Source organism: Astatotilapia calliptera, chromosome 1 (assembly GCF_900246225.1).
Source record: "Astatotilapia calliptera chromosome 1, fAstCal1.2, whole genome shotgun sequence".
Taxonomy (NCBI): Eukaryota; Metazoa; Chordata; class Actinopteri; order Cichliformes; family Cichlidae; genus Astatotilapia; species Astatotilapia calliptera.
In genome coordinates this window covers 17,843,864-17,857,814 of record NC_039302.1, presented here as the reverse complement: position 1 = coordinate 17,857,814, position 13,951 = coordinate 17,843,864, and the positions used below count along the sequence as shown (strand labels likewise).

Genomic DNA, 13,951 nt, shown 5'->3' with positions numbered 1-13,951 from the left:
TCTTGTACAGTGTGGCAGCTACTGTACAGAAGACTTTACAGCCATATTACAGCTTTGCCCCTGGTATTTCTGCAGTGGGCTGATTTGTTTGGGTGAACACACCACTGAGTTTTGATATTTGGTGTAACATCAAAAGGCGATGCCAGCTGTGCCACAAAGACCTGCGCCACTAATGCGGCAAGGGAAATGTTTCATAAGTCGTTTGCACTCATAAGCTCCAGATAATGTTGCGAGAAAAAAAGGATCGGGACACTGATGCACTTTCTCGTACTCAGCGGGAGTCTGCTTGAAAGCGCTGAAATGCTCTGTTTGGATTCAGGACACTGAATTCTGCACTAACCTACTGCGCTATTCTCCGCAGAGGCACAATCGAACATCACAGGGGCCCACTGTGTCAGGGTGCCTTAGCCTACTCTAGCAGACATTTGGGTATTTGTTATGCCTGGAGAAGTCGAGCGAAAACCGCGGTAGAGTTTTAAAGTTCCCTTGAAAAAAACAAAAGATTTTTACATGTTTTTGTACGTAGTCTGAAGCTTGAGGCCATTGTACGTGGTGCTCGACTCATTCGAGCCAACCTCGTAGAAATAAAATCAATGAAATGAACACATGTGCGACAAAGCAAATGTTGTGTTAATAACTTTAATATTCACATTTTTTTTATAAACTTTCATTGCTCGACCTTCTCAAGTCACACAAAAAATATGTTCGAGGTTATTTTCATCCCGATGTAAGCAAAAATAAAATTTATTTTGGCAAGCCTAAAGGGGACTGGCAGTGCTACAAGTACATACATATGAGATTTCAAGTGGTTTGGTTTAAGAATATTATCTGAGTGTTGACAAAAATACTATCATCGTGACGCATTTAGTACCTTCTCGCTCTTCACATTCCATTTGAGTTTTTCAGTTGCGATCACACTGCAAGAAGCAATTCAGTCGTGTCTTGAAAATATGATACAGTGCACAGTTAAAAGTGCGATAACTTGTAGAAAATGTCATTTTACTATTATGAGATTAACATTTTTTTTTTAGACATTTCCATATTTGATAAGCACAGCCACAGCCACAGCCACAGCGAAGTCCTCAGGTTTTCTATAGAAAGTTGCTTTCAGCAGCTTTGAAACACCTCAGTTAGTTGTTGCTGCATACATCTCAGAGAGCAAGTTCAAGGCGTCGCTACCGTTTTTCTGTTGCTGCATATAAAAATGTCCCGAATCAAACAAAAATCCTCTTTGCTTTGAAAACCCAGTGGATTGTTGTCAGTGTGAAATAGCACCTCAGTGTCCAGAAATTGCTTGAGCTGGGAAGTGATGAGAGAGAGGAAAAAGTAAGCACAAGGAAAGTAAATATCATAAACACAATAAAAACAAAAAACTACAAAATTGGATAAAGTAACAGTGTGTTTCAGTTTTTTATGTTGGGGTGGGGTTACTTAACAGTCCCTTCTTAAAAAGTAGCTTTGTAAAGATATAACATACCTGCACATTATTAAAGGGCAGTTAGAGGCCAATCATTAAAGGTATTATCAGACAGCGATAATAACAGGGCTTTCACCGCGGTGCATGCATAACTTCATGCTGCCCAACATGCAGATTAAAACTAACATGCAAAATGTTACATGCGAGGGGTTTTTGTGAAGAAACAAGTGCCGTGCATGTAATATTCTTAACTTTCACAACCCGACTGCGCATTAAAGCTCACCTCCGAAAGCAAACCCAGAATATAAAGAAAGCATGCAGCGACATGAGTAGATAGTATCTCACATCCACATTGTGCAGTTCTGAAAAGAAACTATTCCACGCTTTCAGAGCCACATGAATGCTGCATTGCTCTGCAAGTTAAAGTTCATATACGTGTTTGTTATTGCGAGTCTTCGTTTACTGTTTTGGGATCTGATTATTTTACGTGCGTCTATTTGTCAAAAGATGGCTGATATGGTTAGTACAGGAAAAATACCTTTAAACAGGAAATAGCATTAAAATATCTGTGGCATCAAGTACTGGGTGATGGACAGAAGTTTTTTTTTTTTAAATAAAGCAGTGAAATGACACGAGCTTTATTTGTGCATTTACAGTAACAACAGTGATATGTAGATTTTCTTCTGCCAGGCTACAGATGGGGAGCTAATTGGTGCTGAGGAATGCAGCTGTGCTGACTGCTGAACTGTCAAGGTGCTAAATCAAAAGGTGTCTCTTTTGTTAATTATACACAATGCTACAAACAGTCGTGTTCGTTTGAGCCCTTTCTTTGCACAGCCATCCATAAATATTTTGGCAGTGGTACAAAAAAAAATTTACACACAATTATCACAGTGGGATGAGCAGACTGCCTGCAGATGTTTGTTTTGATTATAATGGGAGCAGAGGCAGGGCTTCCCTAACCTAGAGGAGATGTGTTTCCGACAATCATGACGGCGCGGTGAGCATGCGGCGAGGTGCGAAGCACGCAAGAACACCTTGTTTTGGGGGGGGAATTAGCAAGAAGCATTAGCACCGCAAAGCGTGCACTTAGGCCTTACTTCATGTTTCTGACTAGACAAATGTGTAGTGAATTCCGTTGTTCAGAGGAGAAGGAGGCGCCAGAGAAACGGGAGGAAGAGGAGGAGGTGGAGGAGGGGGTGGGGGAGGAGGTGTTAGGACGTTAACCTGTGGAGGAACTATGGAGAGAGGGCAAGAGGGGGGGGGGGAAAGAGAGAAGGAACATTTGTTGTTAGAAGCCAAAAGAGTGAAATAGTTTCATATTCATGTTTTCCTGAAAAGAAATATAAGCATGAAACTTTTTAACTGTACTTACAGTTTCTATGTTGTGCATCTATTACACTCGGGATGGGAAATATGGATTAGTCCAATAACACTGCTTATGGTTTTTTATTATATCGGTCTTCTTAAATGTTAAAAAGATTTTTCGATAAAATTGGATCAGTTTTGGGGGAAATTTTAGTCATTTCAAACAGCACTTAAACAAATTAATAGTGCATTTTTTAAACAATAGTGAATACATGCATGTATATATACATATACATATCACCCAACTTCAATAGCAATGAAGTATACTAAAGAAATCTGAAAATGTAGATGTAAATGCAAATGTAAAAAAACGTTTTTTAATAGGTCATCATAACGTGATTAGGACTGGTTAATATTCATTTTTAATTAATCTGCTTATATACAAAAAAACAAGAGGCACTGAACAAGAAGATAACTTTGTAGCTCATTAATCATTTCCCTGTACAAAATTACAGATTTGACGAGATCCAATGAATACAAAGAATTTTAAAAAATCCAACAATGAAAACACCTTTGCAATAAATACCACACGTATGTGATATTGCAGCGACAGATATTCCTGCTTTTATGCTGGAGTTACTGATGTCTCTCATGCATAATACTATGGAAAAGACTCTTCTTTTAATTCAAGGATTTGAAAGTGCACCAACATACCTCACTTTAACACCAAAGGAAGAGAAAGTCATTGATTCAGTCTCCACTGACAAGATGCCACCAGTTATATTCTCTGGCATTTCTCTATGCTGGAAATAATGTTATAATTGTTGACTTTGCTTCACTGTGCATATTAAACTTCCTCACACGCTGACAGCTTGAGTCTTACCGTGTGTGACAGATATATATGTGTGTGCATAGGTGTGTGTGTGTGTGCGTGCGAGGCAGGCAGACTGACAATCTGCTGCAGCTACAGTGAAAATTAACTCGCCTGTCTGCTGTAGAGTATGAAAGAGATGAGATGTGGGCGCAGTGTCTTTTATGCAGGTTCAGAGCTACGTTCAAAGCGGCAGCAACAGTATGCAGATGTGGAGTAGAGTTTGACTGGGTCATTGATCAGATCACAAAATGGCCTCATCAAGCGATTCCTCCCCAGCCTAAAAGATCCTACATGGATTGCAATTAGAGACTATCTTAGATCCTAGTAAGGAATAATGTTCACTTATTAGGAAATGAACAGCCTTATTGCTTGACTCTGCACCTTACGCCCCACCTCATCAATCCAGAATTCTTGAAAGACTGCTTCCCTCTCTCTTTATCCCTTCTTCAACAAAAATATGTCAATATGATCCCAGAAGGAATTCCACTCAAGCCGTCAGCTTGTGTGGAATTATTATTTTTTTCAGCATTTTTTTTTTTTTTTTGCAATGATTTTTCACACTCACGGTTCAAATAGGCAGATAATGGTTTCAAATTAGATGAGAGACCAACCTGCAACAAGTTTGCTCTTGAGCGAAGCCTCTGAGGCGAGAGCGTAGGACATGGTGATGATCCGCTCCTGTTCCTGCAGAGCTGAGTCGAGCGCCACGGGCACCTCTTCTGGCTTCTCCGCAGACACCGCTGGTGCTAGGTTTTGCACACTGTAAAAGAAAAGAATGAAAGCAACAAATGAACAAAAATCTCACACACCATAGAAATGTGGAAGGACCCTAGAGGGAGGTCAAAAAGAAGCCTGAGATATACCAAACTGTCCAAAAATCTTGGACACCCCTCATTTCTTTATATTTTGCTAGGAATATGAGCAATAGGTGCTGTGACCTAATGAAACATGATTTTATGAATGAAGATATTCAAAGCTCCTGCTTGGATGTCGGTTGACTTTTGTCCTATTCCCTAGATCACTGCTTCAGTAAAGCTGAAGCTCTGTGGAGGCCAATCCATGACTGATGATGCCATCAGTCATCAATCATGCTTTTACTGCACTGACAGTGTGTTTGGGATCACTGTCATGCTCAAAAATAAAGAAATTACAAATCAGATGCTTTCCAGATGGTAGTACATGGTGAATCAAAATCTGATGGTTCTTTTCTGATTGACATTTCCATCTAATTGAATAAAATCCTCACCAACACTGGCTGAAATACAGCTTCACATCATGACAGAGCCTCCACTGTGTTTTACACGCACTCACTTTTGTAAATCTCAAAGTTTGTACCTTGCATATGGTGGAGTAGGATGTGAAACAAAAATTTCAAATTTGAATCAATCTCCCTATAATACCTGTTGTTTCTGGGTTTCAGTCCAGTTCTTGTGTAACTTGGCATACCTCAGTCTTTTCTTCCTCTTTCCCTTCCTTAGGAATGACGTCCTGATGGATTGAAAGGACATATGCATCTCTCCTGTGTCAGGTATTTGATGGATTTTTTTCCCTTTTTCTTAACGGTATGACTTTCAGATACTGTTATTCTGCTGTAGATAGCTTTTTAGTTCTGCCAATGCATCTTAAATGTTTTAAGGACACTCTGTGCAACATGCATGATATGCATACCTTGGCTAATAATTCTTTGGGAATTACCTTGTTGGTACAAGAACACTTTTTTATGACACTCAGACTGTGTTATCTGTGGCATTTTTGCAGATTCTATTAAATAAATGAGAATAAATTGGGCTGCTAGTAACAAAGCACCTAAAGATACAATTTAAAAATGTGTCTTCCAAAGTTGTTATGTGTAGAAACAAAACTGAATAATACCTTGAGTTAGGTTGCTTTAAAAAAATATTTGATTCATATACATCAGTGTTAAATGGCCTAACAAAAAACACATCCTTTTACAAATGGTGAGGTACAAAGACTTCACTGAAAATGAGTAAAAACGCAGCCAGTCTGTAAAGAAAAACTTTGAAAGAAAGGCTGTTTGTTGCTCAAGATCCTTAAAAAATTACAAGAAAGCCTGAATCCTAGGGTCCAAAATATAAAGAAATTAGGGGTGACTCAATGCTTTTTTTTTTTACAGTCCTATAGTCCAGAATCTTCAGGGCCTTGAAACTGATTGCATTTGCTTGACTAGTAGTATGGAAACACTACTCTCCTAAAACATCAGAGTTGAGTAACACTCCAATGTAACTTCAGGGTTTATTTAGTTACACTTCATCTACCTGGACTTTGCCAAGATGCTTTTGATACGCTCCACCTTACGATGACGCTCCTCCACTTCTTGAGGACTGAGTGGCTCCTCAGGCTCCGAGTCCACGTAGCGCTCTGGAATCGACACTTTCTGAGGTTTGGACAGCTAGAACACAGATGCAGTGTGTGAATTAAGATGTTTGCCACTTTATTGTGATCTCTACTGTGAGGTCAAAAATGATATACGAGTTCACTACGCAAGTTGAAGATTTGTAATCCTGAAAATGATCAAATAAGCATAGGACAAACTGTAATAAAATATGGAGACTAAATATGCAGAGATGTGCCCTGAAGTATCTTTAAAATGCTATTTTCATTTTAGTACAGGCAGAAAGTTTCAGCACTTGTATAGCTTCACACAATGACGTTTATCTGTCGCATACTAATGCATACTTTATACCGCCAGCATCCAGCCTATAGCTCATTTCTTCAATACCTATGTAGAAACAGTGCTGCAATACTTTCTGATGCTTTTTCCATAATTTCAGCAGCAAGTTTGTCAGCCAGTCTAATCAGGCTGCCTCACGACAGCATTGTGTAGGAAATTATTAATTATGTGCCACGTTTGCTGGTGCAGGTGCTGTTTATCTGTTGCTCATTTTAACATATTCTTTAAACATGATAAAACCTTTCAGTATATGCCTTTTAGGGATTCATCAAAATATCAGTGGAACATCAGTATCGACCAGTATTGACTTCTACCAGCCAATCAGCAAAAAAAGACGAGTGACATTTATTGACTGGAAATCTGTTGTGTCCCATTTGATACAGTTAGGTATTTTTAAAATCAAGTTTATTTTATTTTCCTCAAAAATGGGAGAGAAATACCAAGAAAAAGTAAACAAACAGAAAAAAAAATGTCATCTGAGAATTTAAAGATCAGCAGCACAATCCACGAAATCCAATCCATGAGAATATTAAAAAAAGGGCTTGGTTGTGGCGCCTCCCATCATTTTAAATATTCCTTCTGTAAATATTTCTTTTTATTCACTTTCAGTATTCATTTTATAAAAGAAAAACTCCTTTTTGGGGTGAGTAGCCTCCTTTTTAACGTTCAGTGCACTGTTTTCCCCCTTTCATGTTATTCCTATGTTGACATTTTTCCTAGTCAGCTGTATTTCTTATTTTTAAAAAATGAAAAAAAAAATACCTCTTTGTTAAGGTCCAGGTCATAGTCCAGAGGTTCCAGGTCAACCTCATGGGTGGGAGGGGGGGTTGTGGCCATGGAGCGGAAGGTCAGCCATTCATCCGAATGCGAGCGGGGTCTCTCTTTGTGCTCGGGAGGTCTTTCCTCCCCCTGGACACTCCTAACTCCCTGAGCCTCCTCCCCCTGAACCGCCCTCTCGAGTAACTGCAGGTCAAACTCCTGCTCTCTCTTCCACTGGACAACGCACACAGGAAAAATGTAGACTGTGAAACAAAGGACAGGGTGCTGCCACCAAGTTTTCTTGACTAAAAGAAAAAGTGAAACTTCTTTCACTTGCCTTCGTGGTTATATTCATGGCACACATGCTCGTCCTATTCCTAACATGATATTAAAGATTGCAGAGGGTTTTTACTTGCAATGTACAATGTCCAAATGCGTGTGTGTGTGTGTGTGTGTGTGTGTGTGTGTGTGTGTACAAGTGTGAAAAGGTAAAAAAAAAAAAAAGAGGGCACATGCATAAATGAGTATGCATGCTGATATGAAAGATCTCAAAACACAGCATGCTAGAACTCTACAAGTGTGACAAGAACACAACACTTCACTCAAACTGATGACAAATTCAACAAACATAAGAAAGTTATACATGTTTACAGAAAAAAATGCAATAAATTAAAAAAAAACATGCCAATGAGTTCTTTAGAAAATATTTTTTATTTTTTGCAGTCACATTTGTAAAAGGAAGGATTCCTCTAGCCAACAGTAATTAGCAGATAAAACACTGAGCACATGATGCAATCACCTAACTCACTGTATGTTGCGATATGTAATGTGCTGTTAGTATCTGTACATCAGCATTGCCCAGGAAAAGTGTTAAATGGGACAAGAGTTGGTCCCAATCTATAAAACATATGATTTCAGTTTTATCTTCATTTAAATTTAAAACAAACAAACAAAAAAATCAGGTGAGAAAAATGGTGCGATGACATTGACAAGAGTGGGCTTAAGAATGTAATGCTCAGTGTACGTAAATGTTTTGGTCAGTAGAATATAAGTAGGCACTTTCCTTCTCTCTGCCTCACACACACACACGCACACATGCAGACACACATATATGGACAGCAACAGCATGGACACATGGAAGAGCTGGCTTTAATATCTACACGAGGAGAGACAAGACGGCTGCTATGTGACAGCACAAAACACTTCAACGGGTTAGAAATCAATGTGGTAGGATAGTGTTGATGTGAAAGAAAAATGAACAGGTCAGTGAGGAAGGGTGAGAAATGATGGATAAAGCAAAGTTAGAATCCATAGCAGAGAAAAGGGAGAAATGCAGTGACTGAGGTCATTAATATGTTATATGTTTTATAGCCAAGATCTCATCTTGTAAAGATTTTGAAAAAGAAAACAAAATCATCACTATTTAATGTAAATGTTATTATCTGCACCTCATAATGAACACTTAAACAGTTATATATGTGTGCTACTTTTAATGCTGCAGCTTGTTGTAGACCAGAAACGTATCTACTTATCTGTATAGGTCTTTTTTACCGAAGGGCATTTAGGACAAGCACACCAGAAAGGCACTTGGAGACCACATTCTCCTCCTAAGTCATAATATTTTTTTCTTAAAGGGATCCAAGTCTGCAACTCAACTGAATGGGTTCTTTAGGCCAAATGACTTTGGCGAAAAAGACCTACTGAAGCCTGAAAACAACACGTGCTGAATAAGCACAGATAGAGCCACACAGTGAAATGCCATACCGCACTAACTTAATAGTTTAATATAAACTTGGTAACAAGAGAAGCAGAGACGAGACCCACTGCACTCAACACAGGCATGCATTACTGCTGTAGACCGCCACTCTCAGTTTGGTTGTCGTCGTGCGTGAGAGTGTGACGTGTGATGCTGCTCTAGTAACATACTGATCCCAAGTCTGCTGAAAGTGAGCGTGAGGATGACGTGCGTGACGACGAAGCGGCGTGGCGGTCTCCGTGACTCAGGGTGCGTTTGCGCTGGCGGACGAGGGCCTTCTGGTGCCTCTTCATCCTCTCCAGCTGCTCATCAGCGCTCATCTTCCCCCTCTGCTGCTGCTGCGCCGGGTCCACAGCGTACAGACGCTCCAAGGCACTTTTTGGTCTCTCCTGAGACGAGTGGGAAGAGAGAAAGATGATAACAAGAGCAAACACATGGCAGACTTTAGACTGGTGGAAATATGACTAAAATAGCATTTTTTTAATTATACAGTGCTGTTAAATTGCTTTTAAAATGCTTGATTAAGTCTTATTAATATTATAAATGAATATAATCTGGGGTTGGAGTGACATGTTCACTCTGTTGTTACCCCCACCTTTATGCCAACTGCTGACGTTGCTCTTCGGAGGGTAACGTATGAGGAGATGCTCGAAGACTGATTTAACCTAAGTGAAGATCCGCCCGTTCCTGAGGGGAAGACCACAGATGTTAGAAGTCTGTTCTCATCTTAAACAATATTCTAAAGCATTTTGGCGGGATGAACTGACTGTTGTCTATGTACCTCTGCTCGGTAATGTCCTGTAACCTCCGTCATGCCCAGGTGTTACAACACTAATGTGACTGGAGCCATCACCAGCTCCCATGAGTTCTGGATCACTCAGGAAAGGCCTGAGTTCCACCTGACATATACGAGTGGATTTAAATTAGAAACAACATGACATTAAAAATGCAAACACAGCAATACACACAAGCTCTGCGTACCTTGCCGTCCCCGTTTGTGTACTGCCCAGTCTCTCGGTCCCTTTTACGTTCGTCTGACTGACGTTTGAGGCCACGTACAGAGGTGTGTCTGATGACTGTTGTCTCCCGGGGCAAGGGAGGCACAGCGGGGGGATGCTCATCGGGACTGTAGAGCTGAGGTAGAGGAGGTCTGGGAGGCACATCTTCCTCATTCTGCGCACAGAATAAATGTGAACCACTGAAAACAACTGAAGAAGGACTCTAGCCTTGCAAGGACCCCGAATACCAAGATGAAGAGTTCCTGAGCAAGTAACTCTATAGACTGTAGAGCCTGATGACAGTGGCTATGACACAGATTACACAGTATACAGTCATAGAAATGCTGTTACACTTTGACTTCCATCACACATTGGTATAAACAAAGCAGGATTAATGACAAAGATAATACATTTCCAAAACGTTTAAACTTTGAAATACACATTAATTATTTTTCTGCACTTAATAATCCATCAATTTTCTTGACTGCTTATCCAGCTAGTGTCACTGCAGCTTATTCCAGCTGAGATTAGGTGAGGGAGGCAGTACACCTTGGACTCAGGGAACAGATTCAAAAAAATTAACCTAACCTAGAATTTTTTTTCGACTGTGGAAGGAAACCAGGGAAAACTGACCAAATCCACAGACTTCAAGCCTAAACCATAATACAAAGTTTGCATTTGGTCACAATTTGGTAAGCAGCAATTTTCAAAATTGTTATATGATTGCAACATAAGCACGTGGCAATTTTTCTTTAAGATTCCAGTAACACTACAGACAACACCTGTGATGTTATGCAGTTTGGATAACTATAATTAGATTAAATATAATAGTTTTTAACAGTTTTGGAAATTTTGTCACAAATGTAATATATCTTAGTTTATCTTGTAATGTTGATTAAACGGGGCTCAGTGTTACTTTTATACATTTGTCTTGCACAATTTAAAAAGCAAATTGAGAAAATTACATCTTAGCTTATCTTACAACAAATTATTCAAAAACACCAAACACTGAGGTTACAGCCCTAACTGCATTTTTCTTGTTCCATTCCAGCTGGGCGTACTTGAATTGAATTGAAAGCCTTTATTGTCATTATACATAGTATAACGAGATTAAAACAGCTCTATAAAAGTGAACTGAATGTCATCTTCTTAACTCACTCAGTTTGTTTTATGCAAAGATGCATGAGCACCAGCAAAAATGTTTACTTACATTTATTACTTGGCTAATTAGTGGCCAAATAAGGTAAATATTCACTTTTTTTCTTGGACTTTTGGACATTATTTCACATTTCTCTATTTCCTGACACTTCATTCAGTTCATTGATCAACAGGGGTAAATAGACTCATTTTAAGGAAAGTGCTAATGGCTTGTTGAAAACCTCCAACTAGAAAAAAGGGAAGTTGAAAATCACAGACTACAAAATGCACTTCTGTGTATTTAACCAACCAAAGCTGAACACACAAATGCAGAGAGCACATGATTAAACAAACCAACACAAACCAGCTTAAGTTTACTCACTTACCCACTTAGGCCCACTGATGACAGCTGTAGAATGGTGTAATGGCTGCTGGCTGAGACTAGAGGAAAGGGTGGGGGTGTGGCTACTGGGACTGAGGTGGGGGCTGTGCTGCTGCTGCTGCTGGGACAATCTCATCTCCATAGCAGACGCGCTCCCAGACACAGAAGGCACTGATGACACTGACACCGAAGGCACAAATTTCCTCTCTGGGGAATATGATGCGGATGATCACATGACAATAATACACACATGCTGTAAAGACAGCACTTTTAGTTTCCTATGGGAAACATTCAAGGGATTGGTAACAAAAATATGACTGCAGGCTTTAATGAGAAGATACAGTCGCAGGTCCACAGCGATTTGCTTTGTAGACATGGAACCTATAGCGCTTGCCTCACCTGGGTTGGTAACAGAGGAGATGGTGACTTTGTAGTTGGCTTTACTGCTGCTGAGACCTGCGATAACATCCTCAATCCTCCAAAGCTCCTTTCTGATCTGGACCTTCTCTTGCTGCTCACATAGAAACACAGAACCACACACACACACAGACGCATACAGACACATTTTCATATTTTACAGATTTTAATTAGAATCCAACACACGATCCTCTGAACCAGTTCTTTGCTTTGTCTGAGTATATGACATCAGCAGTATTTAGCTCATTCCCATTCAAAGCGAGCGACTGCTTGCGGGAGTTAATGGAGATCACTGAGCCACAGACCTGAGAAAGATCACAGCGGCTCATCTGTCCCTGCAGGGCCGACTTCAGCCAGTCCACGTCCCTCTCAAGCTGGCTGTACTCATTCCATGCATTTTCCATCTCCTAAAGAACAAAACACATCACGCTCTGTGTTACAATGCCAAAAAAACAGTGTTCACACACTGTACTTAGCTTGTGAATAAAAAGCTGTTTTAGTGGCGTGTATGTGAGCTGCAGTTAAGACCAGGTGTGTTAAGTGGTGATTTTTATGATTTATCACTTCTTCTTTTTTTTTTAAATTGCAGTGTGCACTGACAGACTACAACCAATGCCTGGAAATGTCTTTAAGCCAAAGACACATTTGTTTGCTTTCATGTAATCTTGCGGTTTATTTGTGAATGTTCTTTTGAAACTCGTAATTTTCATTTCAACACTAAATATTTTGAATATCAGTGAACTTTTTGACCAAATATTTTTTTTTCTGAGTGGCTGAGAAATCTACTCATTTCTTTGTAGCCGTAGGTTTGTCCCTAAGCACTCATTTTGATAGTGACAGTCATCCTGAAACATTGTGCCAGTTGCAGAAACCATAAAAAAGGAACAACTAAAAATAGAAGCGAACATCTTGTTTTCAACCAATAAAACATTTCTTTAGTAGCATGTGCTTACTGTAAGAACCTGAGTAGTTTGATCCCTTACCTGCCAAAACATCAAATGTCAAAACAAGGTTTTTCAAAAAATTGTACTAGCCAAAAACTCATTTTATCTCAAAAATGGTGTACAGGGTTTCCTTAAACAATGAGAGGAAATAAGTAGTAGAGAACAAAAGAAGAAGAAGTGGTAGGGCAAAAAAGACCTATCTATAGCAGATGAATAATATCTGAAAGCCGTGCTCTTAAGAAAATAATCTAGAAAACAAATCAAAGACCCGACACAGGACATGAAACATACATCTGGTCCTTCTGCTGTACCATCTCCTGTTCACTGAAGCCTGAAATGGTCTCACTGGAAGGGTAGCTGTCATTTGTTTTGCACGGCAATGATGCCAAACACACTGCGAGTGTAGCAAAAGCATACAGATATAAAAATCACACAAAAGAACACTACCGGTCATGGATTGGTCTCCCCAGAGCCCAGAAATCAACATTACTGAAAGACTGTGGGATCATCTGAACACGGAACGGAAAAAAAGGGATCCAACAGCCAAAGAAGACCTTTGACCTTTGACCTATGTCCTCCAAGAAGAAAGATATCGTTCCTAAGAGAGTTCAGACTGTGTTGAACAGTGGTCATACCAAATATTGACTTTCAAAATTTTTAAAATTGTGCAAACTCTATATTTCCACATATGTACATGTTTGCACATGCTTCAATAAATCAGTGCACCTATTTCACATTTTCATAGGAGAATATGAAGAAATGAGAGTTGGATGAAAAAGTCTGAGCCAGTTTCACTGAAGAAGGAGGCTGTAGTTTTTGTCATAAGCACAATGGACTTGCAAATCCCGGGTCTTACTGTGGATACTTGAGATATTTCAGCCCTGATATGGACCACGTCCTCTTGTAGTAATTTCTGCTGATAGGCAATTTTCTCAGCATGAGCTGGCTGATCTCTGTAGTCCTCCATCTGCTGGTGGGAAACATCCAGCACAGATTCTAACTTGTCCTACACCAGGGGACGATAACATTGTCATAAACACGTAAGCCTTCATAGACCACACAAGAATACAAACAAATATATACAACTCAAACCTTGTCCTCTTTCAGAGTGCGTATCCGGGCCTCTAGCTCCTGTAGAATCTTGTCTTGTTCACACAGTCGACTTAATTTCACCTAAAAGAAAACATATTGAAACAGTGAGAATGGAGGAAAACTCAGTTCTTCCTATCGCTTCTGATAATACGGCAGAGTGTAGACAGAAAATAAA

The 13,951-nt window shown here is 39.7% G+C and overlaps 1 protein-coding gene across 11 annotated transcripts in view; it reads right to left on the bottom strand.

Annotated features, from left to right (window-relative positions):
- Nucleotides 1-625: 625 nt before the first annotated feature.
- plekha7b (pleckstrin homology domain containing, family A member 7b) overlaps nucleotides 626-13,951 on the bottom strand; it is a 76,782-nt gene continuing 63,456 nt past the window's right edge. For 5 of the 11 annotated variants that reach the window (XM_026167205.1, XM_026167245.1, XM_026167214.1 and 2 more), the window contains 13 exons: nucleotides 13,777-13,857; nucleotides 13,541-13,690; nucleotides 12,046-12,147; nucleotides 11,723-11,834; nucleotides 11,328-11,530; nucleotides 9,788-9,979; nucleotides 9,588-9,705; nucleotides 9,402-9,493; nucleotides 8,977-9,195; nucleotides 7,054-7,284; nucleotides 5,876-6,009; nucleotides 4,211-4,359; nucleotides 3,166-3,886 (listed from right to left, as the gene is read on the bottom strand). In XM_026167205.1, the coding sequence (XP_026022990.1) occupies nucleotides 3,759-3,886; nucleotides 4,211-4,359; nucleotides 5,876-6,009; nucleotides 7,054-7,284; nucleotides 8,977-9,195; nucleotides 9,402-9,493; nucleotides 9,588-9,705; nucleotides 9,788-9,979; nucleotides 11,328-11,530; nucleotides 11,723-11,834; nucleotides 12,046-12,147; nucleotides 13,541-13,690; nucleotides 13,777-13,857 (1,911 nt within the window). In that variant the 3' untranslated portion in view covers nucleotides 3,166-3,758. Of the gene's footprint in view, nucleotides 2,656-3,164; nucleotides 3,887-4,210; nucleotides 4,360-5,875; nucleotides 6,010-7,053; nucleotides 7,285-8,976; nucleotides 9,196-9,401; nucleotides 9,494-9,587; nucleotides 9,706-9,787; nucleotides 9,980-11,327; nucleotides 11,531-11,722; nucleotides 11,835-12,045; nucleotides 12,148-13,540; nucleotides 13,691-13,776; nucleotides 13,858-13,951 lie in introns of those variants that run through there. The other 6 variants (XM_026167199.1, XM_026167169.1, XM_026167223.1 and 3 more) reach the window with 3 other exon arrangements.